The sequence below is a fragment of the Mustela nigripes genome, chromosome 17 (assembly GCF_022355385.1).
Source record: "Mustela nigripes isolate SB6536 chromosome 17, MUSNIG.SB6536, whole genome shotgun sequence".
NCBI classification, from domain to species: domain Eukaryota; kingdom Metazoa; phylum Chordata; class Mammalia; order Carnivora; family Mustelidae; genus Mustela; species Mustela nigripes.
The window spans coordinates 45,947,295-45,972,455 of NC_081573.1; the positions used below are offsets into that span (position 1 = coordinate 45,947,295).

General features: G+C 50.3%; 2 protein-coding genes across 2 annotated transcripts in view; one reads left to right on the forward strand and one right to left on the reverse strand.

The window, feature by feature from the left end:
• The window catches only part of PMFBP1 (polyamine modulated factor 1 binding protein 1), a 47,332-nt gene extending 39,756 nt beyond the window's left edge, over positions 1-7,576 (forward strand). Inside the window, exons 19-20 of the mRNA XM_059382320.1 lie at positions 1,660-1,898; positions 7,091-7,576. Coding sequence (XP_059238303.1) covers positions 1,660-1,898; positions 7,091-7,119 — 268 coding nt within the window. The 3' untranslated portion in view covers positions 7,120-7,576. The remainder of the gene's footprint in view (positions 1-1,659; positions 1,899-7,090) is intronic.
• DHX38 (DEAH-box helicase 38) lies at positions 6,248-25,121 on the reverse strand. The gene is made up of 27 exons (XM_059382319.1): positions 24,767-25,121; positions 22,377-22,716; positions 21,848-22,035; positions 21,034-21,135; positions 20,109-20,256; positions 19,833-19,951; positions 19,598-19,674; positions 18,569-18,724; positions 17,926-18,087; positions 17,629-17,736; positions 17,151-17,263; positions 15,530-15,667; positions 14,950-15,136; positions 14,629-14,814; positions 14,130-14,270; positions 13,836-13,946; positions 13,630-13,746; positions 13,338-13,445; positions 12,825-12,937; positions 11,911-12,119; positions 11,667-11,821; positions 11,083-11,238; positions 10,849-10,983; positions 10,528-10,653; positions 9,915-10,010; positions 8,139-8,260; positions 6,248-6,735 (listed from the first exon to the last, which is right to left on the reverse strand). Exons 2-27 carry the CDS (start codon positions 22,697-22,699, stop codon positions 6,651-6,653), a joined length of 3,681 nt encoding a protein of 1,226 aa, XP_059238302.1. The 5' UTR covers positions 22,700-22,716; positions 24,767-25,121; the 3' UTR covers positions 6,248-6,650.
• Positions 25,122-25,161: the final 40 nt, after the last annotated feature.

Sequence of the window (25,161 nt, forward strand, 5' to 3'; positions counted from 1 at the left end):
CACATGGAACCCACTCATCAGCCTCAGGTGGAAAGCTCTGTTCTGAGCTGTGACCATAGGATGGTGTCAGACTTTAAGGAGAGGACAGATCATTGAAATACAGAAGTCGAGGAACTGAGAGGCTTGGATAGAATGTACAGGATGTTGAAGGCATTGGAAATGCTGACAGGAGTGGACCAGAGAGAGTGGCAGAGAGCCAGGGAATGAGAGCATGGTGAGGACCCCACTTCCAGGCCCAGTGGCTTATGGAGTGTGGCAGTGACATGAGGGACTCCAGGGGTGTCTCCAACACTGGCCAGGTTTATAGAGAGCAAGAGGGCAAAGCCCAGGCCCGTGGAAGTTCAGAAAGAATTCTTTGATTTCCCTCTAGAATAGACCACGAAGTTTTTCACTTGGATGAAAGCATTTTCTGAAAGGGATTAGCTAAAAAAGAAATTGTAAAAAACCTGAAGGTAACAGAGCATTTTAGAAAAACAGAACTTTTTCTTATAGTATGCCAAGTTCGAGGAATTTCTGTTTCACAAAGAACTCATTCCTGAGTTTGAACCTATTTGAAGAAAAGCCATCTCTTAATAATAATAATGACACAAATAATATTTATCTGTTACATGTGCAAGGCACTGTTCTAAGTGCTTTATATGTATTAATTTATTTAATCTTTATGAGAACTCATGAGTTCAGTACCATTAAAATTCCCATTTATGGATGAAGAAAGAGAGGAACCCAGAGGCTAAATAACTTGTCCTTGGCCTCATGAATAGTAAATGGCAGAGCCAGAACTCCAACTTGGGGTGTCTGGTTCCAGAGCCCCTGGTCCCCCACTGCCCTCGACATTGGTTTGGAGAAATATGACCAGTAATGGAGCCCTAAGAGATATGCTAAGTTCTTTCACCTCACCTACATCACAGCCACCATTTCTTCATCCATAAGATGGGGGCAAGTTACTTACCCAAGCTCTCAACAGAGCTGGGATTCCCTGGGCTCTTAACCTTCTAGCAAAGGGAAGGGAAAGAACTTGGCTTTGGCATCAGAACTAGATGAGAGTGTTTCCCAGGCACATGGGATTTTTCATGACAGCCTTCCAGCTCTTCAAATCAAATTTCCATCATTTGTCAAACTGGAGCTTTATATGAAGCATAAAAGGCAGATCAGACTCAACTGTCCCCATCTGACAGATATGAAAACCAACCCTGAGCTGACATGACGCAGTGGCTCAGAAGTACTGGTTTTGGGCCCATCCTGACCCTGGGCCTGGGCTTCTTCCAATGGATACACATAGGCCTCCATCTCTATGGAACATGAGAGCGCCAGTTCTGAAAGGACTTGGATGTCACTGGCCCTCCTTCCTGTGGTGCCTTTATCTGCCCTTGATAAAGTGGGAAACAAAGATGCTGAAGCAGGGCACCTGGGTGGCTCAGTGGGTTAAGCCGCTGCCTTCGGCTCAGGTCATGATCTCAGGGTCCTGGGATTGAGGCCCGCAACGGGCTCTCTGCTCAGCGGGGAGCCTGCTTCCCTCTCTCTCTCTCTCTCTCTCTCTGCCTGCCTCTCTGTCTACTTGTGATCTCTCTCTGTCAAATAAATAAATAAAATCTTTAAAAAAAAAAAAAAAAAAGATGCTGAAGCAGACCAAACAACTCCTGTTCTTCCCTCCTTCCCCAGCCACCTCCACAATGTAATGGTCCATCTGCAGCAAGAAAACAAGAAACTGAAGACTGAAATAGAGGAGAAGAAGCTGAAAACCGGGCACCCAAGGCTATACACCAAAGCCCTGGGCCCGAGCAAGACGGAGCCCATACAGAAGGGAAAAGTGTGTGCCACCTTGGGCTGGAGGGGGACGACCCAGGACATGACCCAAAGAATGGACATCACCAAGTTTGTTGGGATACCCCACTGCTCCGGTATGTCTGCCATTTGTCTTTTGCTACTTACATGATATTGTCTTTCTTAGTCCCATGGTTCAAAAAAATAGCAACAGCCTGGTATTATTTCTTAAGAAGAGATCATTAGATTGGGAATTCAAAGTAGGAACTGGGGGACAGAATTTCTAGCTACTCTGGACCAGAGATCACTCTTTCCTCACTTGCTGAGGGAAGAGGTGAGTGAATTAAGGCTTGTTCTGATCTAAGACTCTTTGATGATAGCCAAGTGCCTCATATCTCAGACCTATCCCTTCCCCTGACCCAGTCCCTCTTGAGAAGTGTGGGGACAAGAGGGAAACAGCCAGAATAAACATCTTCCTTCTATAATGTGTTCTGAAAACCCAACAAGAACACCCTGATCCCTGTATAGCCTGGATCCATAACTACCTTTTCAGACCCCATGTTACCCCAAAGGGAAGAAGTTACCCCACAACTGAGCTGACTAGCCATGAGGCCAGTCCTTGAGGAATCATCTCATTAATTTCTCCTCAAATCAAGATTGTCATTTCCTCCCTGTTCCCTCAGGTTCCTCATATTGCTAGAATCATCATCTTGCCCTGGGCATCATTTCCACGTACGTTTTTCAGAGGACAGTGATTTTCCACCCCTCTCTCTTGACCTGGATCAGCTCTTACAGGAATGCATCAAGGCCCCTGCCTATTTTGCAAGATGCTAACATTTTATTGAGTTTTGTCCACTTTCTGCAGTGGAGTGAGCATTGAAACCATACTACCATCTCCAGACCCAAATTCTAAAATAAAGACATGAGCATAGCAGTCTCCGTGAGCTCTTGGCGTCTTGCAGACATCTCTGTCCCCTCCAGCCCACAGCAACATGTTCATCCCTGTTTTCTCTGGATTCTAAAAGACTTTCATATATACGAGAAAGCCATAATTCTCGAAGCAAGTTTATTTGGATTATTTGGATTCGTTTTTAAACCAACAATAGATAATTAGCTCCCCCTTTATTTTTTCTATGTACCTGGAATGCAAGAAAAAAAAAAAAACTTAAAAACCTCAAAAAGGAAAGTAATCCCAAGACCCAAAAGAAAGGCAGAGACATGAGTGATGCATTTTCTGAACGGAGAAGGGACATAGCCATCCGCTTTCTTTCCGCCATATTGCATTTCTCCTCTAACAATTTTATTTTTCTCCCCAGCCAGCTCAATACAATTCCATTACAGCAAACTCCAAGGACAGCTAAACTATTTTATTGTGGTAGGATTTTGTTAAACTGAATACATGTCTGGAATTTATATTCTTGGTCTGTAGGAAATTAGTTACTAAGGTAAAGTAAGAGAAAGAAATGGAAGCGTTTGTGTCTAGGTGGTGGGGGGGCGCAGGAGAAGCGAAGAAACCCACTAGCTGGTAAAGATTCTTAAATATTCTTGCCTCCCTCCCCAGCCAGACAAAAGCCAAGACATGCTCCATAGCATGTCCCTGCCAGCGCTTGGCAAATAAGGAAAATGCAGCGTTGGGGCAGGAATGACGGGCTTCTCTGGTAGTCTCCGCCGCGACAGTTGTTGTCTGATTGCTTGTGCTTATTTTGCACTGTGTATCCCCATCAGGTTTAGAGTAAGGGTATATTTTCCAGAGGAAACAAAAAGTGAAGAACCTGGTAGTAATGAAATGATTTCCTGCTTCTGGCCTGTGGCCCATTTATTCAAACAAAATTTCAACGTCATTAAAATCCCCAATACAGTCTACTGGGAAAAAAAAAAAAAAAGCATTTTGTCCCTCTATTTATGAAAATGGGTCATATTTACTGGTTTGGACAGTAGTAGCTGGATACTTTGAATGTGGTACATTTTTTTCAAAGCTATCTTTCCCTTCTTGCGGGGTCATTCCACCAGAGCAGGGCAGGTAGTGAGCTATGGGGAGCAAAGGAGCAGCAGAGTTAGAAAAACATGGACAGGTCACCCAGCCATCTGGCCGTGCAAGCCCAGCCAGGGAGATCTGATGGGGTAGAGGGGTTGAACTTAGGGAAATGTAGTTTCTCTAAAGGTAAGGCAAAGGCCAGAAAAGCTAACCGTAATTCTTTAAAAAAATAAATAACCAAAGGCGTTTCTAAAAAGTAATTTGAATAGCTAATAATAGAAATGGTCTCTATGATACAGTAGTGCTGGTTTCATGTCATTATACATTTCCCAAACCCATGGAGTATGTAACATCAGGAGCGAACCCTCACGTAAAGTCTGGGGTCTGTAGGATAATGTGTCAGTGTAGCTTCATCGAGTGTGACAAATGAACCGGTCAGGTAGAGGATGTTGTTAGTGGGGAGGCTGTGCTTGTGGCGGGTGGACATCTCAGTACTTCCTGCTCAATTCTGCTGTGCACCTACAACTGCTCTAAGAAGTAACCAAAGGAAGGAAAGAAAGAGTTACAAAGCTAGGACTAACTTTAGCCAAGGGGATTTTCAGTAAAGTGTGTGCTTTGGCCACCCAATGGGAAGATGTCACTCAGATTCCGATACCTGGGACACACAGAATCCTTTGTAGCAGATCCTCTTCTGCCCACCGGAGTATAACTTCCTCCCCCAAGCTGAAGAAACCCAGAGCAGACATCAGACACTGCAACCTGCCTAAAGGGAAGGAGGAGCTCTCTGCAACCACCATGGTGCCCCATAAGCACTTGGCTTCTGAGGCTTCTCTACACAGCCCAGCTGAGGAGGAGGCTTCCTGCCATAGATAGGACCTGGCAGGCAAGCTCTGGGGTCCCTAGAATGAGCCCCCATCTCAGCCTGAGACCCTCAAATGCTGACATCTTTAATGTGTCTAAAGTGCCATTACCATCACCTAGGCATTTACGGAGAGATGCACGTGACTGAGAGCAAGAGGAGGCGCCCATAAAGGTGTCCAGTTCAGCGGCCTCACTGTTCCCTCACACCAGGAAGCCTGAAGGCCACTCTTCAGAACCCACTTCAGGGCTGTTGTCATAGACATGCTTTTTTATCTCTGGGGGCAAAAATTGGTTATTATCTGAGGAAGAGTGGTAAAGAATCAGAGTATAAAGCTGGAAGGAATTTTAAGGTAGATCTGAATGGAAAAGGTCCATAAATTAAAGAAAACATTAGAGACAGAAGTCCAGAGAGACTCTTGTGCAGAAGTCCCAACGCCAAAGAAGATTCAGGAAGTGCTGGGCAGGGACCCTCCCCAAACAGCCTGTGGCACCTGTATGTATTCCTGGGTTGGCCCATGGTTTCCATAACCTCTGGCTTCATTTTTGTGACCTAGGGAATGTGAAGGTAAGCTCGTGGCCAAGGTCACAGCCTTTTACTAACAAAGCCATATCCACTGGAATGGCAGTTTTTGCCCTGTTCTGATGCATCCCTAGCCCAAGTCTGTAATGAGATCACATACTCAGCTTGCTTCTTTCTATAGAGCAGGTAGACACGTTCTGCTAGCCCTCCCGATGCCAAGATTAGAAGCCTTCCCAGAGGAGCAGCCAGAAGCCCTCTCTTCAATCCAGAGCCATGAAAAGTCAGTTTCTACCTGAATTCCCAATAAAAGCAGTTAGAGGTATAAAGAATGGAATTAGAGGTAGTGGCTGGTGAAGCCAGGCTTCCAAACTCATCCATAAAACTGACTTAAATTTTAAATCTACGTCCCAGGGACAATGTGAGAAAAGGAATAGAAGTAAGTGAGCAGCACCACCCAAGAGGCTGGAGCTGAGTGCGGCCTGCGTTCAAGGTGCTTCTGAGCCCCAGGCCAAGCCCATCAGTTGGCAGCTCTTCAGCCCCAGCACAGAACCTTGTAACCAGCATGCCTGGCAGAAGCCCCATCCCAGGTGATCAGAAAATAAGGGCCGTGGGTCATACGAAAGGCCAAATACCCAAAAAGCCACCTCAGCAGATCAAGGCTGCTTCATAAGAGAAAGGACTAGAGGATCCAGCAAGGATCATCTTTTATGTGAAATCAATAAGCAATGTCTATTTTTGCCAATACATCACCCTTCCACATGCAGAGCAGGAACTTCTGCCATTCTGAGCAGTAGAGCCTCGACCCCACCCCTGGGGAAGGGCAGAGGGCACATGGCTGCTCATCAACTTCCCGCCTGGCCCCTGGCCAGCCTTGCCTTGCCCACCAGCCTCGGGAAGAGCAAGGCACCCCCAGAGTTCAACCAGTCCAGGGCCCCAGGCCATTACGCTTCCCTATAGCCACGTCCCATCTGCCAACCGCCTCAAAGAGGCACTACCCAGAGAACAGAAATAAGGCGAGCTGAGGTTTTAGAAGGATCCACCCAAGGAAAATCAAGTCAGAGTCCTGCCCATCTTCTCACCTATTATGTGATTTAGGGCAGTGAGGGAAAAAGGAACAGTCTGAAATGCAATAACATTTTACAAACAATAAATTTATTTCCAAATCCTGAATTATAACCAAATTACAATTCCCTCTAGCTCCATTTTGCTGCTTTACACAGAATTTAAAAAACCATAGTCACGGCCACGTCATTTATACACCAAGCATCCTGGGAATGGTTTATTTGGATACGATGGGTCCGGCCCCCTCTCACGGCCCTGGCTGCTCTCTGCTGCTCCGCACTGAGAACTCCTGCACTGAGGAACTCCTCCTCCCCATGGCAGAGCTGGCCCCTGCTGCAGCCTCCCCCAGGGGCCATGACGTATACAGATGAAAGCGCGCAGATGAAGGGGTTCGCTGGCGGGCCCAGGTGCTCTAGCCGTGGGGCTCAGGACTCCATACACGGCTGCATCCTCTGCAGACAAAGCCTCAGCTCAGAGCCCAAAGCGGGCTGGTGTGCGGCGAGGGGTCATGGGTTCGCCTTGTTCCTTCCGGCCTGGAGTGTAGATCTTTGTAGACCTGGAGATACAGAAGGAGGGACGAGGAATCACGCTGCTGCTCACTCCAACCAGGATGCCCAGGCAGACGAAGAGCCCAAGGCCTTGCTGTTTCTAAGTGGTGTGTAAGCAGGCTTTGGGACTGAAAGGTCTTCTCCTCCAGCACATTTCCACCCCCGCTGCCTTTCTCACGTGTAATGGGGAACAGAATAAAATAATCACCTCATTCTGATATCCACCAAGGACTGTTGGGAGGTAGCTCTTTAAATAATTCCTTTCATACCTCCTGGGTGAGCTGTGGAAGCAGCCTTCCAGTCACCTCACCAGGCTGCCACTCCATCGGCCTAATAAAGAATCTAACTGGCCTTTGTCCCCAGGTGCTGGCAAGCGAGAATTCTACCAATGAACCACCCATGCATCTGTCCCCGGGTCCTGGGAGGTCATCTCTAAACCCGTGGGATTGAATGTCTCTGTTACTCCCGGTGGGCCCTCAGACCACATCTAATAATTTCTCCTAACGAGATGATTCAGGATGATTCAGGGCTGTAATGTGACCTTATGGTATCAGCCCAGCCTCCGTGGAAAGGAGGCGGCTGGGGAGTGAGTCAACCACATGGATGTTTACTCAACCATTCACGCCCATGAATGAAACCCCAATAAAACGCTGGACACTGAAGCTCTGGACATGGCAGCTTCCCTGGCCAGCAGTGCACACCGCAGCATGCCAGAAGGGTTGTGGGGCCCTGAGGACAGTGGAAGCTTCGCCTGCGGGACCGTCACAGACCTGATTCTCTGCGCCCCTCCACTGGGCTGGTTCTGATTTGTATCCTTTGGCTATAATAAAACTGTAATCATAAACACAGTACCTTCCTGAATTCTATGAGTTATTTTAGAAAATTATCGAACGTGGGGGAGTCCTCGGGGACCCCCAAATTTGTAGCAAATTGGTCAGAAGTAAGAGTGACCTTTGGCAACCCCCCAACTTGCAGCTGGGGTCTGAAGTGAAGGCAGTCTTGCAGAAAACTGTGCCCTTCACCAGTGAAGTCTGAGCCAACTCCGGGCCAGCAGAGACACAGAAACCAAGGCTCCCTGGCTCCCAGGCTCCCAGGCTCCCCTCCCATCCCCACCATGATTTCCAAGTCCTCACTTGTCAGTGAAGCTGGAACTTCTCCAGCCAACCACAGGCCATAGAACAACACGACAGGGACCAGGAGTTGCAGACATATCACCACTGGAGACAGTGTGTCTGGAACTCCTCCCATGCCCCCATGCGGGACCGGTCAACTTCTGTCACCATTCAGCCCTACACTCAACTTGTCTTAGATCGCAACCCTGCGTCGGGACCTGCTCGGTCTCTCAGGCCGGTCCCCAGAGCCTCCCACAGACGGGCTCCATCCCAGCCTGGGTTCCGAGGCCGAAGCTCACCGGACACTGCCCAGGGGGCTGCGCTTCTCCTGCTCTTGCCGCCGGGCTCGCAGCTGCTCCTCAGCGAGGGCCATCTCCTCCTCCATGGCAGAGGCCTCCTCTTTGGCCCGTCGGCGGTTCTCCTAGAAAAGTGAGAGATGGACCGGGGACCGGCAGGTGAAGAGGCCTCATCCACACTCTGCCACAAGCCAGGTGCTGTGTCCTCTGGGTCAGCTTCCAGAGCTGGGGCCATATGGCTCTGTGCCCCAACACTAAGGCCACCTTGTCTTTTGAGGCTGAAGCCTATTCTCCTCACTGAGTCAAGCCAGACGCTGCACAATTCAGTCCGAACCCTGTCATGCCTCAGCACTCCACTCAATTCAGTAAGTACTTTCACACTCTTACCAAGTGCACAGTGATGCCAGGAGGTACAGAAACTAGGGAGACATGACCCCCTGACTGGGAAAAATACGCACAAGGAAGATGTGCGCCAGCCCAATGCAGACAGTACTGACAAGAGGAGAAGCAGGAGCCCTGCCACCTTCTGTAGCCCTGAATCCTAGCTCTAGGCAGTCGTTGTCCATGGACAGTAAGACAACGGGGAGATGGAGCAGCAGCTAGGGAACTTCTGCTGGTGGGATCGGGGAGAACCACTGATCAAGCTTAGCATCCTCAAAAGTGGGACCACCAGACCTGACGTGCTTCCTGACAAGATCTAGGACGTTCATAACACCACATGTATTTACGCAACTTTGCCCAAACCAGCTAAACCTGAATTCTATCATGCCTTGAGATTAATTTCTGGTTTATAAAATTACCATGGAATAGAGGCACAAGTTAAACACCCTCATGAAAAAGCAACTAACCAAGTACAGAACATGGGACACTCTATAAGTGACCTGGTTTCTCCAATAAATCAATGCCATTATAAAGAATGGGGGCAGAGCATGCTCTAGAATAAAAGACTTAACACATGTAACAACTAATTGTCATGTTCAGATCCTAATCCACGCAGATCAATCATAAAAAGTTATCTTTGGGATAAAAGGAGAAATATGAATAGAAACTGGAAACTTAAATAACATTAAGGATTAATTCTGTTAAACGATAATGGCACAAAAGTTACATTTTAAAAACAAAGTGACATTTTAAAAACAAGTAAGTTTTAAACAAGATGTTTACTCAAGTTTATGTTGGTGACATAATGTGTCTGAAATGCACTTTAAAATTTTTCCAGGAAAAAAAATGAGTGTGTGGAGGATGGTAGGAATAAGCCCAACAAGACTGACCAATGTCAATCATTATGGCAAGCAGGTGATGAATTCATGATGGCTCCCTATACTGTTTTTTATGCTTTTATGAATATTTGGACTTTCTAATATTAACTTTTTTGGTTTTTTTAAAGGCCTGGGTGGCCCAGTTGGTTAAGTATCGAACTCTCGATTTCCGCTCAGGTCATGGTCTCATTGTCATGGAATCGAGTCCAGCATTGGGCTCCGAGCTCAAGGAGGAGTCCGCCTGAGATTCTCTCCCTGTCCCACTCCCTCAGAATAAGTAAATAAAATCATAAAAAGGAAAAAAAAAAGAAAAAGAAAAAAAGCTCAGCCAAGCAAGCAACTGGAGCAGATGGGGCAAATCTAACAGACCAATCTGGCTTGATCCCAGCTTATGTGTTTGAGAGAGACGTAAGGAAGGCAGGAGTCAGATGATGACATGTCTTCAATACCAGCCTAAGCAAAAAATGGGTCTCACCCATGGAGGCAAACAAAACCTTCATGGAACCTGCAGGGCCCTTACCTGCCGAGACTTTCCCGCCTGTTTCACGCTGTAGAACATGGGGCCCAGCTCCGCCAGCCACTCTCCATCCACGGCAGTCACACACTGCATGTACTCCTGGAGGCGGAAGGATCACAGAGTGGTCATCACAGAAGGGCCAATGCTTTGGGCTGGGCTTTCCACAGAAGTTCCACAATGAGGGCCTGTGTGGGAAGGGACTATCCCCAGCTCTCCGAGGCTGAAAAAGGCGGACATAAGCCCTCGACACCAGAATTTTAATCCTCTCTCCCATGGAAATGTCTCCATGCTTAAAAACATGCCCCCCAGTATCCAAGAGAAAAGGCCTCGACCCTCAGAAAGCCCTTCCCATGACACCAAGGGGGCTGCTTAACCCAGGCGGGAAGCAGGAAACATGCCACTGGCGCAGCTGAGGCCACTGTCATCTAAAGATTAATTCTACATAAGCCTCCCCGAAACCCAACTGAAAACCAGTCTCTCAACTCCCCTCAAAGCAGCACATGTGGCCTCAAGTCTCCCAAGCTCAAAGCACATACCGGAAGGCAAGGAAGGGTTACAGAGGCCTGGCCCAGCCAGGTGAGCCTACGTCACGCAAACTGTGTCAGAAAAGACTCACCTTGGTGGTCATGACCAGCTCGTGATACACTATATAGTCTGGGGTATAGCCCATTCCAAAGAGTGAGCTGGTGGGGTGCAGGTGGCAGGGCATCCCCGTCCGGATATTCACATACTCCCCAATTCCCTAGGGAAGAGACGTAACAGGTGACCAACCACAGCAAGAAATCACACCTCATGTGGGCAGCCACTGCATCCCTTGCCTTGACACAGGCCTTCGTGGGGAAAGCCCAGATCTGCAGGACTGGACAATGAGAAAAAACTTTGCTCTGGAACAATTACCAGGCCAGAAAGGGGCCACAACCAGGCTTCCCCGGCTCACCTTGAGCTTAGCCGCCTGGTGGAAATAGGCTGCACAGATACACTTCCTGACGATGTCCCAGTCAGTGCCACACGAGGCCAGGCTCATCCGCTGCTGCACCATGATGTCCTTGAGCTGAGCCCGTACCTCCCGGACCTAGGGCAGGACACGGAGCAGAGAAGGAGCGAGCCCTCCCCTCTTGCTCCCTACCACCCCTCACCCCAACATCCCGCTCATCTGGGCTACTGCCCCTACCTTCCGCATGGCCTTGGCATGGATAAAATGATCGTTACACCAGATGGTGGAGTAATTATTATTCTTCCACTGCAGGTAGACATTCAGGTAGGTCAAATGGTCACTCTCGGGGACAGCAAACTTCTCCCGGATCTGATCACTCTCCTCCTCTCGGCCCTAGAAAGGAAAAAGGACCGTTCCTCTGAGCACAGGCAGTCCAGGCCCTCTGAGAAGACCCTGCAGCTGCCGGCACACACAACTTCAAACACGTCGATGTGTGACCCTGACAACACGGAAAATAACGTAGCTCATAACAAAATATTTACTCTAAAACACGAGGGCTGAGACACAACTACACTGGAAGATAAAAAACGCTCTTGCCAATTCCCAAATCACTCTCTGAGAACCCCTCATGTAGCCCAGGCTTTCCCTCACCCCAAAGTGCTTACCAGAAAACAGCAAGATTATTTTTGAAAGTTCTGACTCCTGTCCCGCTATCCCATGTTAATAATAACAGAGGAAACCAGTTCCCTCTAGTCCTTCCTCAAGCCCCATGACTTGTGCTGCGGCCGCTGGGGTAGAAGCACGGGACACCACGTCCCCACCTTGGGCCTGTAGAAGATGGCCGGCACGGAGAGCATGGACACAATGAGCAGGATCTCCGAGCTACAGCCCATGTCACAGGACACAATCAGCATCTTGGACAGCGCCGGGTCCAGGGGAAACTCCACCATCAGCCGACCCGTCGAGGTCAGACCACCTGGGAGAGGGGCAAATCCGGACATTGAGGAGACGCAGTGAGGTCAAGAGAGAACCCCATCTCTCCCCCAGCCGCCGGGGCCCACGCACCAGTGTTGTCCAGGGCCCCGAGGATCCAGAGCTGATACATGGAGTTGAGCATGTTGTCCTCAGGCGGCGGGTCCATGAAGTGGAACTGCAGCAGGTCCTGCACGCCGAGGGACTTGAGCAGCAGCACTACGTTGGCCAGGTTGGTCCTCTGGATCTCAGGCACCGTGGTGGTCAGGAGCTCGTTCTTGTAGGCGCTCTGGGTGTAGAGCCTGCCGGGGAGAACACCAGGCCCTGCTGAGTCTCCAACAGGCCCAACGCCTACACGGGCATCCCCCTGGGGGGTGAGCTGTGCTGCTCAACTCTCCCCAGTGCCTGCGCCCCAGAAAGGCTGGAAGAGCTGAAAGCCACGGGGTTGGAGGCCAACCTCCCCTTTCATCCTGCATTTCCACCCGTTCTAAATTCAGTCCCGCCAGTTCACGCTTCTGCTGGAGTCTCCTACACATGTGTTTTATTTCTGGAACCAATGAGCCTACGCATGTGCTTTAGGTCTGGAACCAATGAGCCTGGGACTAGAATCATGGCTTGCTTTTGTTTTCTTTACAGTTTTCCGTACTTTCTGGATTTCTATAGTGAGTATTTCTAAAAATTAGAAGCAATGAAAACGAAAACTGCAGAACCCCATAAATCTATTCAATCTACCCTTGAAGGGAAGTGCCCTGGGCTCCAATGCCACTCCAGGCTGCCTAAAACCCAAAGCCGCTCACACCTCACAGGTGCCTGGGAAGGCTGCTGCTTCCGCTCGGCAGGGGATGATGAGAAGACCAACAGGTGGCAGTCCTGCCACCAGTGCCCAGCCTCAGGGATCCTGGGGCCGGCATCCCTGTGCGGGATCACAGTCCAGCACCCACTGCCCCAGCTCCACACTCCGCAATCCCGGTACTGCCCCAGAAAGCAGGCTAGCACAGGGCTCCTACCTGAAACACTGACCTGGGCCCGTCCGGCCAGCACGCCCCGACCTCTGGTTGGCATTGGCCTGGCTGATGGGGTAGATCTGTAGAGCATCCATGCCAATCCTGGGGTTGAAGACCTTGGGAGGGGAGACAGTAAAGGGCTGATAAAGGAGAGAGCAAGGGCAAAGGAGAGGCAGCTCTCAAACAAAGACAGCCCAGGCTGCTACACATCACAGAGCATGGTGTTCTAGCAAGCCAGCGGCCATCCTTTTGAAGCCAGGAAACTTAAGAAATCTCTCCCACAAATATCAGCTCTGTAATCTCTACTGAGTTACTAAATCATCTACTTCGTGGTGTTATCACTAGGATTAAATTGGTCAAGTACATGGCAAAATCAGCAATCCAATGTTAGCCTCTGAAATAGTACCAGCACTTCTGAGTCCATCCTGCCTCTATGGGCTGAGGACCCAGGGCCTGCCCTCCTCCAACTGAGTTACTGTGACGTTCCAGGGCCCCAGGGCCCATGTCTTTCCTTACCTTTAATTTGCAATAACCAGAGTCAATAACAAACATGATGCCATCGACAGTCAGCGACGTCTCAGCAATGTTGGTGGCAACGATACACTTCCGAACTCCATCTGGAGCCTAGAGCCGGGCAGGATGTACAGGAGCGCAGGCTGTAGGCCCACAGGTAGGAAAGACTCTACAGGGGAAAGAACACCCCCACCCCTGCCAGAAAAGTAACAGCCTCTCTCTCTCGGCCTCCCTGGGGCAGAATCCAGGGAGACCCAAAAGTGAGGACCCAGGACAGACATTCTTGCTACTGCACCTTCTGGAAGATTTTAGCCTGGAGGTCAGACGGTAGCTGAGAGTAGATGGGCAGCACAGCCAAGGCAGGTGCATTTTCCAGTTCCTCCAGATGTTCCACAATCTGGTCTGAGGTTACCTGATGGCAGAGAGAGGAGCCATGAGACCCCAGAGCGCCTCACAGGCACGACACTACCCGTTCATCAGAGTCATGACCAAGGCACACACCTCAATGTCCTCTTGGCCAGGCATGAAGATAAGGATGTCCCCAGGAGCCCCTGACAGGTGCACCTGTAAGGACTGCTTCACTGCGGCCTCCACGTAGTCCTCCTGCGGGGTCTGCAACACCAGCCAGGGACACAGTCAGAGGGCAGTTATCAAGGGAAATGCAGGCTGGCACCCCTCTGGGAACCGGTGGCCAGTCACTGGTGTGGGGCTAGAGAGTGGGGTATGTTCAGGGCTACAGATGGGGCTGGCTTCTCATCAGAGATCAGGACTGGTTCAAAAAGGAAACCTCAGTACCTTGCTGAAGAGAATGTCAACAGGGAAAGTCCGGCCAGGGATGTGGAAGATGGGAACATTCCCAAAAAAGGCAGCAAATTTCTCTGCATCCATAGTGGCTGACGTGACGATGAGCTTCAGGTCTGAGCGCCGAGCCACCACCTAAGAGAAAAGGTCAGTGTGAGGCTTCCCCAGAGATTCGAAACCCTCGGCGCCCAACATTACCCCCAAATGAAACAGAGGCCGAAGCTAACGGACTGGCACATTAGACTCTTAAGAATCCTGAAGCCTGAAGCCAGGAAGCCAGAGCCAAGAGAACCACGAGTACTCAGCTGAGCAAGAGCAGAGTGAACTACAACACCATGTCTGAGCCGGGCAACCTGGAGGCCTCGGGGGACACTCTGGCCTGTCAGAGACCCCCCTCAGCCTCCCAGGCGAGAGCCCAGGCCCACCTCCAGCACCAACAGCACGCTACTCAAAGCCTCAAGGGCACAGACGGAGTGTACCCCAAAGCCCTCACCTCCCGGAGCAGCCCAAAGAGCACGTCAGTGTTGAGGGAGCGCTCGTGGGCCTCGTCCATGATGATGGCACTGTAGTGATCCAGGTCCGCTTCCCGGAGCGACTCCCGCAGCAGGATCCCGTCCGTCATGTATTTGATCAAGGTGTTTTCTGACGTGCAGTCTTCGAAGCGGATCGCGTAACCCACCTGAAGGTCAGAGAGAAAGGGCTCAGAGGCCCTGGGCCCCAGGTCACGGCTGGCACAGCCTGTGCTGGGTCCAGGCCTTAGCAGATCAGCTCAGCCAGATGGGAGCCACACGGCTCAGCCCTCACGCCCACTCACCTCCTCACCAAGGTTGCCCCCCATTTCTTCACTGACTCTCTTGGCCACAGACATGGCAGCCACACGGCGAGGCTGGGTGCACCCAATCATCCCGTAGTCCGTGTAACCGTCTTCATGCAAGTACTGTGTCAGCTGAGTGGTCTTACCGCTCCCTGTTTCTCCAACCACGATCACGATGCTGTTATCTCTACAAGGGAGAGAAGATGACGGGCAAGGCGTGCTGAGTGGAAGGCCACCAGGGAGCCTCTGAGAAGACGGGGCCACCTCCTATGCCCACATCACTATCCAAGGAGCACACCCGCTTGGAAAGGTGGATTTCCCTGGGATAACAGCCCAGAACCGAGAGACCTCCTAAAACGTCTAGAAGACTGTGGGGGTTAAATAAGTGAACTGTAACAAAGCAACGCTGTCTTTCCTGCTTTGGCCAAAAAAGCCAAGAGCACCCGTACCAGGTAAGAAAAAATTCTTTGTGTTCTCCATCAGATGCAACGCCCCAAAGCAGAAGAGCTACTGAGTAAATTCAAGGGACAAAGGGGAACCCGACTCAACCGTGGCTGTCCCGGGCCCGGGAAGGAATCACCTGATGATAGTCAGAAGTTCCTGCTGCACAGCGAAGATGGGCAGATACTGTCGCTGCTCCAGAATGGACTTCTTCTTGGCAAACTCGCTGCTGGCTTCGCTCTTTTTCTTCATGTGGTCTGCAAACTTCTGCTCCGTCCTGAGAACACAAAGGAGCCCCATCACCCTGCACAATCTCCCACGCTATTCTTCCTGAGCGGGCTCCTGCCCTTCTTCCGGCACCCGGAACGAGAACTACCTCACCGAGACACAAGAAGGCTCTGAGAGCCCCGCGCAGCCAGGCAACCTGAAACGCTGCTCCTGTCCTCTGCCTCGGGGACTGGCACTGCTGCCGGAGAAGCCACAACATACACGACACCCTCAGGCTCAGTAGGACCTGCAGGATCTCAGATGAGCAAACGGGCCAAATCTCCGCCCTAAAGAGCTTGCCCCGCAGCTCGGGATCTCACGCGAACACTAGGGGCGGTTTTGGCACCACGTGCGAAGGGCTGAAAGGAGACGGCGAGGCCACCGTGCCCGGCCCCGGCTCAGACCCCGTCTCTCTCCTCGGGGCGGGACAGCACAGTCTGAGCGGCTTCATTTTCAAAGAATTGTGAGAACGAACACACCCACTGCGTCCTGACCAACAGCTTTCATTGAAAGCACGCAAGTATGTGACACATGCACCCAGGCCTAGACTCAAAAGTACTACGTGAGTCTCCCCAGACTGCAAGGCAAAGAGAGAGCGGTTCAGTGTCGCCGAAGTCCGTGCCTCTGCCACTCGCCCTCCCCCAAGAGACTGGACCCCTGGCCGGCCCACCCATGGGTATTCCTAACTTGACCATCACTCCTGGTCAGCTAACAGTCAACGCCTATGGGACTACATCAACTACAGGCTAACAAGAGCCGATCGGCTGTACCGACTTCTCACTTGGGTCATTTCTCACAGGGGTACAGAGGACTATTCACTCGGATGCCGCTTCGGCAAGACCTTAGGATGTTCAGAGAATGAGACTCACCAGGGACATTTGAGTCCAGTCACCTACCCAAGGTGGGAACCCCAATAAGCAGCTCTTTACCATCTGTCTAAAAACCTCTATGAACGGGGATGTCTCTCTCTGACAAGACAATCCTTTCAGTGTTCAAACCACTATTAAAAGTAATTCCTCCTTCCATTAAACTGAAATCGAAGGGGGCAAACCCCACTGTCCCTACTGAACATCTGAAACACACTGAAGCAGAGTAACTAAGATACTAGGCTCCAAGTCCCGCTGTCCAGGGATCATCATCAAACCACCATTTATCAACCGGGTGACCTCAAACCAGTTAACCTCCCTGGACGTCATCTGGTGCACACAGGACACGGGAAGGACAGCACCTACCCTATGGGACTGGCATGAGACCCATGTGAGGTGTCCAAGGCCAGCAGGCGGGGGTGGCGCCTACAGCAGTGGCAGTAGAGGCCAGAGGAAGACTATCTAGGAAAACCCACAGATGGTAGAAGAGAAAGCCCAGGAGGAAGGGACCAGAAGGGACCAGAAGACCCGAAGTGACATGATTTTCCTATTCACAAAACACAATTCTATCCATTCCCCAGCAAGTGTCCTCGTTAGAGACAGCCCGCTGCTGACCAGGATGCCTACCTATAGTCCACTTTACCGTCTTCTGTCAGAGCTTTATCTGGCTCTTCCTCTTTTTTGACACCCATGATGTCTCCTAGCTTGGTTCCAGCCAGCTCCCAGTGTTTGTGTTGAGCCTGAAAACAATACCAAACATCATGTAACACGATTTCGATCAATGGAAAATTAATCCCACTTGACAAGAAGCTGCACCCAGCAGGTGGTGAGTCCCCACAAGGCGGCAGTGGTACTGAGCCTGCTTCCCCATTTCAAGCTCCCTGAGCATCAGGCCCTGCGGTTGTCTTCACTAAGGCCGTGGCAGAAGAACACAGTGCCCTCCTCCAACGGCTTGCTCTTGCTCTGGGAGGGTCATCAAACTTCCAACAAGAACCCTACCTAGGAGATCTAATACGATTTTTCTAAAAAAGAAAAAAGACCAAAAGAAAACCAAAAAACCCACTCTCACAAGAGACAGCCCAACCCCCAATGACAAGAAACCAACCTTTTTCCGTTCCTTCTGTTCCCTGTGCTTCCGCACTGTTTGACTGCCTTTTCGAGCAATAATGGCCAAGTCAGAAGTGGCATCCTTGACTGGAATCACGGGCTCTGGCTGCAAAAGGTTGAGGAAAAAGAGAAATTCCCCACTAATGGTTAACTCAACAGGAAGGTCCACTGCACAGCAGCCCCAGGAAACGGAACAGACTGCTACCCCATCAGGCAAGGGGCCTTGTTCCTCCTCTCTCCTTTTTCCACTTCAGTTCTACCTAAGCTGGCTTCTCTCGGGCCCCGGGAGCCTCACCTGCTTGGTGAAGACGATGCGCCCATCAAGAAAGGGAGGAACCAGGTTGTGCACCATCAAGTGCACTTTGGCCGCACTGTCCTCCTCGAAGTCCTCGTCCACCTCCAGCCGATGGACCACCCCGCTGGTGAGCATGCGGTTGGTCTCCCAGCGCTCGTTATCCTGTGACGACACAACAGGAGGCCAGGCTCAGACTGCAACCAAAAGGCATCCTGAAAGGTCACCGGCAAGTCCACTCGTCAAGTCCTGACAGACGGGCCAGGGGATGCCACAGAGCTGTCCCGGGCCTCTGTACCCTGCAGCTCCTTAGAAAGCAGAGTTGCTGAGCCCAAATCACCAGCAGTATTTTTTCTAAGCAGCAGCCCTTTAGTCAGAACCTCTATTCAGACAGACGCATGGCGAGTGTCCCCAGCCCCAGTCGGAGACACCAAGAACACAGAGCCAGAAGCCACCCTATCAGTTCCCATCCACGGCAGCCCTCGAGGAAGGACTGCAGAAGAAGGAAGTTATCTGAAGCCCACCCCTCCTCTGCCTCCAGAGGTACAGCGGCACCGGGTACATCAGTGACTGGGAGGCGAGCTGTGCCACCACGGCGTGGCCCCCGCTCCAGCTGAGTCGGCTCCGACTACCACGGGCTGCCCACCTCGTTGATCTGCCTCCGCTGAGCCGAAATGCGCTTCTGCTTCTGTTTATGCAGGTGCTGCTCCCGCCTTCTCACGTAATCCTCAGAGGAGTAGGCCAGGGGGTTGTGGAACTCGTCGTACCCCTCATCCATCATGTACCAATCCCGGTCCGCTTGCTGCAACACAGGGGACAAGGCATCGAGAACAAGGGACAGACGGAGTGTACGTGAATGACAAGGCCAGAGAAGAGATGTCTGGGAAAAAGTCACTGGGGGGATGATGGGGCCAGGCAAGGGCCACCCTACTAGGAGATGAGCCACCTGGAGAACTCTGGGCGCGGACTCGTGACGGCACTTCCTACATTTACCACACGGTGGCACCAGCACTCAACTAAAAACTCCGGTCGACCCTACGTCTGGTGAAGGAGCTGGTGCAGGAGCCTGTGCCTCCGTGAACCGAATCCAGGGCCTCAGGACTGAATAGGGCTCAGCTCCCGAGCCTGCCCCGTGTTAAGCTCCCTCACCAAAGTCCAGTTCCACGGGACTTCACTCACGGCCCACTCCCCACAGAGGGCCACTAGCCCTCGTTCAGTCCGTCAAAGATGTCGTTTTTTTCTTTTCTTTTCTTTTTTATTTTTTTTTTAAAGATTTTATTTGTTTATTTGACAGACAGAGATTACAAGTAGACAGAGAGGCAGGCAGAGAGAGAGAGGGAAGCAGGCTCCCTGCTGAGCAGAGAGCCCGATGCGGGACTCGATCCCAGGACCCTGGGATCATGCCCTGAGCCGAAGGCAGCGGCTTAACCCACTGAGCCACCCAGGCGCCCGTTTTTTTCTTTTCTTTTTTTTTTTTAAGATTTTATTTGACAGAGAGAGATCACAAGCAGGCAGAGAGGCAGGCAGAGAGAGAGAAAGAAGGAAGCAGGCTCCCTGCCGAGCAAAGAGCACGATGCAGGACTCGATCCCAGGACCCTGAGACCATGACCTGAGCTGAAGGCAGAGGCTTAACCCACTGAGCCACCCAGGAGCCCCAAAGATGTCAAGTTGTTACCCTCTGGTCATCCTCCCACTGCTGCCGTTCCTCTTCTGTGTCGAACGAAATTCCCTCTTCACCATCCTCGCGTCTTCCTGAAGGAGAATACGTAGCAGGTCAGTCCCAGTGACCCCAGTTTATCCCCAGGGGATGCCAGCAGCCCTGCAGAGCCACACTGCTCCCGAGTCCAGCTGTGCTCGACCTCACTGGGACGAGTCATCCTGCTTTCCTGCCTCCTCCCTCCCTGCCTTACCTCGGCCCCTGGACAGACGGGGCGTGGAGCCCAGGTGTCTTCTGTCATCGGCCCACTCATTGTATTTGTAGGATGGGGTTGGCAGAGGTGTGTCGTCTGAATACCTGCTCCGCACAGACCTGGGCAGCAGTAGAAGCAGCAGCACTGAGCAGTCACTAGGCTGCGACGTGTTCCCCAGTGGCCATCTGCTTTCCCAGCCCAGACCCCTTTGCCCTCCTCACGTCCACCCTCTGCCACCCACCCAGAGAAACCGGGCTGCTCTGCCCAGAACATCACCTATCCCGATCACGACTGGACTGTCGATGGCTCCGCTCAGAATCCCGGTAAGAAGGCGTTGGAGACGGGGATTCCCACTGCGAGCGCCTTGAGAAGCCATAGCCACTGTCCTCTTCCTCCCAGGCGGACCTTGAAGGAGTAGCTGCATCTGAGGCCGCAAAGAACACAACCACAGGAAACATCTAACTCGGGCTCTAGAGCTGTCAGCCAAAAGTCAATCCCCCAAATTTCTCTCTTCCGCTATGCATAAACTTTATATCTATTTGTGACAGGTAAGATGGTTTGGACAGTTTTTAAAGATACCTGGATTTTGGGGTGCCTGGGTGCCTCAGTGGGTTAGAGCCTCTGCCTTCAGCTCGGGTCATGGTCCCAGAGTCCTGGGATCGAGCCCCATATCGGGCTCTCTGCTCAGCAGGGAGCCTGCTTCCCCCACCTCCTCTCTCTGCCTGCCTCTCTGCCTACTTGTGATTTCTGTCTGTCAAATAAATAAATAAATCTTTAAAAAAATATTTAAAAAAAAAAAAAGATACCTGGATTTTAATGATCCAGTTTTCATGGGTTTATAATATTTTTCTTTTTTTTAAAGTATGTTTATTTGAAAGAACAGCCAATTTCTCTCAGCAAACATACTCCTTGTGGATATAAATAATTATTTTTAATAAATCCTCTTCTCCAGCTCTCTATTCTTTCCTGCCATTTGGCGAACTGGCCATTCAGCCAACTGGCCTATCAGCTTAAAGGACCAGATCCGACTCGCCAGGTCCAAGGCGTCCCCGCCTGATTCAGAACCAAGTATTCCTAGAGGTTCATAGTGAAATCAGCAATTCTGACTCTGCCCACAGAAAATCAACTGAGGACAGGAGTCACTCGCCCTGCCTTTTATACACTCGACCCCTCACAAGTCACAAGCGATGGTTCAGTCTACCTTTAGGTCGGTGTCTCGGGCTCTCCGGTTCATTTCTTCTGCTGCGCTCTGACCCTCCATCTCGCTCGGATCTGCTGCTGTGTCTGCTTCTATCCCGCTCATCTGCCAAGAGTCACACACAGAGCTTAGGACATACGTGTCCCATCCTAATTTCCACCCGTCTTCACCCTAGAGAAAGGACAGGCCTTCCCACTCACTCACAGGTGCAACCTGCACTGTTCTAATGCGATCCATGGGCTCCTGAAACTCACATATCCCCATTCTCTCAAGGGGAAAAAATAGTTACTGGCTAGAAAGTTTCAAACTCACAGTAACAGTTATTTTCCTGCAAGAATTCAAAAAACAATAGTTACAAGTCTACAGTGAATAGCTGTTTAATAGTTACAAGTGTATAAGCTATAAAACTTAAAACAACACTAAGCAAAGCCAGCACTGGATTTTATGTCTAGCTTTGCTCCACAGCACTGTCCTTTCTCTGTCACCAGCACTGTAGTAAATTCTGGCTTTTTGTACATATGACCTGTTATCACCTATATCACCAACTATAATAAAACGAGGAGCACACACTCAAGCAAAGCAGCTTTGTTGCAAGTATCAGTTCTTAAGCTGCCTGCTATTCCTAACCCTGACACAATCAAAACCAATAGGGCTCCCTAATTATTGGGCATTAGAAAAACTCCTGCAACAGGAAAGAGGCTGACATGTTACTTCAAATGTTTAACCGGGCTGCTCTGGCCAGAGTATCACCTATCCCAATCACGACTGGACTACCGATGGCTCTGCTCAGAACTATGTGAATGATGCCGACCGTTACCTCTGTCTCTCTTGCGGTCACAGTCTCGATCCCGTGATCTGTCTCTCTTCCGATCCTTTTCTTCTCTGGATGAGGCGTAGACACCATGCTCCCGCCGCTCCCGCTCTCTCTGCCGACTGCGTTCCCAAAACTCCTCGCTCACACCACCAGGGTGGGATGGAGTCTCCACCCGAGCAGACCGATAATGTCTGAAACAGGGAGGAAACATGTTTCCCGAGGAAACATGAGAGAAAAACCTTGCCCCCAGACCTCTGGCTGGCTGACCTGTCCTTTTCCACTTTATCTCCCTGCAGGCTTACTATGGCAACCACCCAGAGCACTTCTAACCTCCATCCTCTCTTTAGTTGCCTTTGAATGTTCCCCACAAATCTGAAGAAAACACCAATTCCTATGTACCTTCAATATTACAGAATCATAATAAAATCATGAAGATCTACACATCCAATTAGAAAACAGACATAAACATGAGATGCTATTTCCTGGCCTGCATTCTCGTTCCCTTTGGGTCAACCCAACCCACAGCTTTTACCTGTCTTTCCGGCTGTGTCGGCCAGCTTGGTCACTGCCCTCCTCCTCAGCATCCCGCTGGTCATCCTTGCTCTCCTCCCAGTCCTTGTAGGAAGAGATTCTGGACTTCTTCTTGTCCTCCCCATCATCCTTCTCCTCGCGCTCCCTTCGTTTCAGGGAAGCTAACAAGTCCAGTCCCAGCAATGAAGGGCGGGGGGCGGGGGCCTTGAAAACATGCTGCTCACTGGCTGCACTTTTGGTCTTGCAAATAAGACCGCCAACCTGAGAGTCCATATCAGTGCCTTCCAATCGATGAATCGAGGCATCCTCGCTGGTATCCTCCATGACAGGCCCTGGGATGTCTGTGGAAGGAAGACAACCCATTTTGTACTGGATGTAAGAGAAGGTTCAACTCTGCTATAAGCCAGGATAACTGAAGTTAGAAGTATATTCAGGGGATTAACCTCCCCATCATGACCAGGCTTTGTTTAGCTACCTCTTGCCAAGACCTTTCCATTAAGTCACCAACAATCTCAAAAGATCCTCTGACTCCCACCCCAACACACATCAGAAACACACACACACATTCGCACACCCACCAAACACCAGGATCCAAGGGAATATCATCCGGGCAAGAACAGACCTTACTAAGCGACACTTGCCAGAACATAATAGCATCTAGAAAGAGACTATAGGGGAAACACCACTAGATTTTAAGTCAGAATCCTCAGAATGCAAGATGTTTACATTTTCTACTTGTATGATTGTAAGCAGATAACTTAGTATTTGGTTAGGCATAATTTCTATATCTGTAAAACAGAAATACTTTTTGCTTTATCTAATCCATGGAGTTACTGTGAGAATTAAATGCTAGAGTGTATATGAAAGCTCTCTGTAAACATACAGCGTTACATAAATGTATTCTATTATTTTACTTAGTGTGCTCCTATATACCAGCTGGGGCTCAAAATTTTCTACCTGAGTTGTTCTACCTCTCCCTCCCTTTAAACTACAGATACAGTAGAGTAGGCACATTGGTGTATAAGGCTGCCATCCGTGTGATCCATACACTAATGGCTTTTTTGGCACCAGTTGTGTTGCATAGAAAACAATTACCTCACAGCAGTTGAAATCTGTTTAATAACAACCCACCTTCTCAAAAAATATTGATGAGAAACACAGGGTTATGAAATGGTGTTCATGAAAAGTATTAAGGTGACTGTAAGATTTTCTGGCACTCAACTTGTAACAAATTCCTCTTTACCCTCCATGACACACCATCCATTTATAAACATACACTGATTCCTGCGTGCTTGGGTAGCTCCCCTTTCAACAAGTCAGTGAAGCAAAGTAACTGTCACGGTGTAGGGTACCACCAGAATCCAGAATGTTTTGCCCAGCAATAATTAACATGCACGGCTCTATAGAGAAATAAAGCCAAACAGACTGAACACATAACATGAACATACACAGAAGAGTTGCATTTTGAAAAACGCCATCAGGCACAAGAGAAAAGGGAGAGCTGCATATTGGTGACATCTGTATGCATGAGAGCATATCTAAATAGGAAGGTAAACACATACATGTTTTGCTCAGCAGTAGTCTGAACTAGAAAATATACTCTTATAATGGGAAAAAAGGGAACCTCATCTGTCTTGCTGTTGCTGTCCCAGTGCCTAGCAAAATGTTTGCTGAATAAATGGATGAATGAATTTAAACAGAGTAATGGAGAACGAGAAACCAAATATTTCTAGAGACAGCAAAGGTACATACCAACAGCCCAGGACAAGGCGTCTGACAAGACTTAATTAGCTGCTGAAAACAAATAAGGAGTTAAGAGGCTGGATTCTGGCGAATGATTAATGACAGAGAAGCCACACAGGATCCAAAAAAAACAATTTCGGAAAAACTAGATTTACTCATTCAACAATTTTTTCACTGACTTCTTTCTGTGAGCCAGTTGCTGTTCTGGGCAACAGGAATAGAAGAGAACGAACAGACAAAAATCCTCGCCCTCCAGTCCAGGAGATCACCTAATAAAGATACCACGATGACAGAGAAAAGAAAGACACAGGATCCGTACTCGTGCTCGGACTCGGCCTCGGAGGGGGCTAATGCAGAAGCCTGAGGAAGGGTGCAGGGTGACCCCTGGACAGCATCCCTGCACCTCCAAGAGGCCGCGCCAGGTAGCAGGATCTGACCAGATCAAGGAGAAAGGACGGGGCCAGGGCTGACCGGCGCAGCATCCCTAAGGTGAGAAAGGCAAGTTGGGTGACAGGGACGAGACTTTGCAAACCCGGGCAGGAACCTGAGCGAAGGACCGATATCCGCCGCCAGGAGCTGCTGTTTTCCGTAGCAGTTATGGGCCAGGAGCAGGGAAGGGCAGGTCAGGAAGGAAGAAGGGAAACTCACCTCACCAAGCTCGACTCTCGGGACCTTCTGTCCCAGATTCTGGGGCGCCGGCACCACCACCCCGCACTCAGAAGGCCTTACAGATCCAGACACCAATCTTGAACGCGGCCATTATTGTCCCATAATACCTTGCGCGATCCCTTCTATCCGTCCAAAGATACCATCGAGTGCAGCCCGGAAAACGCGGGTTCTCTCCTCCCAGTGTGAGACAGAAAGCGACCGAGCACTCAAGGCTAGAGTGTCCTCCTCTGGGACTTTGATCAGAGACACCGCCGAATCTCGTTGCAACCAATCACAATTAGTCTGAGAGGCGAGAAGAGAAGGAGGGCGAGGGAAGGAGGTCGGTCATGTTTAGTAAGGGCGGAAGTGACTCTACAGCTTCCGGCCGAAGCCGG

Bases quoted from the DNA above. Each gene is read 5' to 3' on its own strand.
- DHX38 (XM_059382319.1), bottom strand. From the start codon at position 22,699: ATGGAGGATACCAGCGAGGATGCCTCGATTCATCGATTGGAAGGCACT. The intron at 17,737-17,925 runs GTGAGGCTCCCG...AACCTTTTGCAG, and splicing joins GCATCGTCTTCACCAAGCAG to CCAGAGCCCGTGATTCCAGT. The intron at 13,947-14,129 runs GTACTGAGGTTT...CTGGTGTTGCAG, and splicing joins TTGACATTCTCTTCAGCAAG to ACCCCGCAGGAGGACTACGT.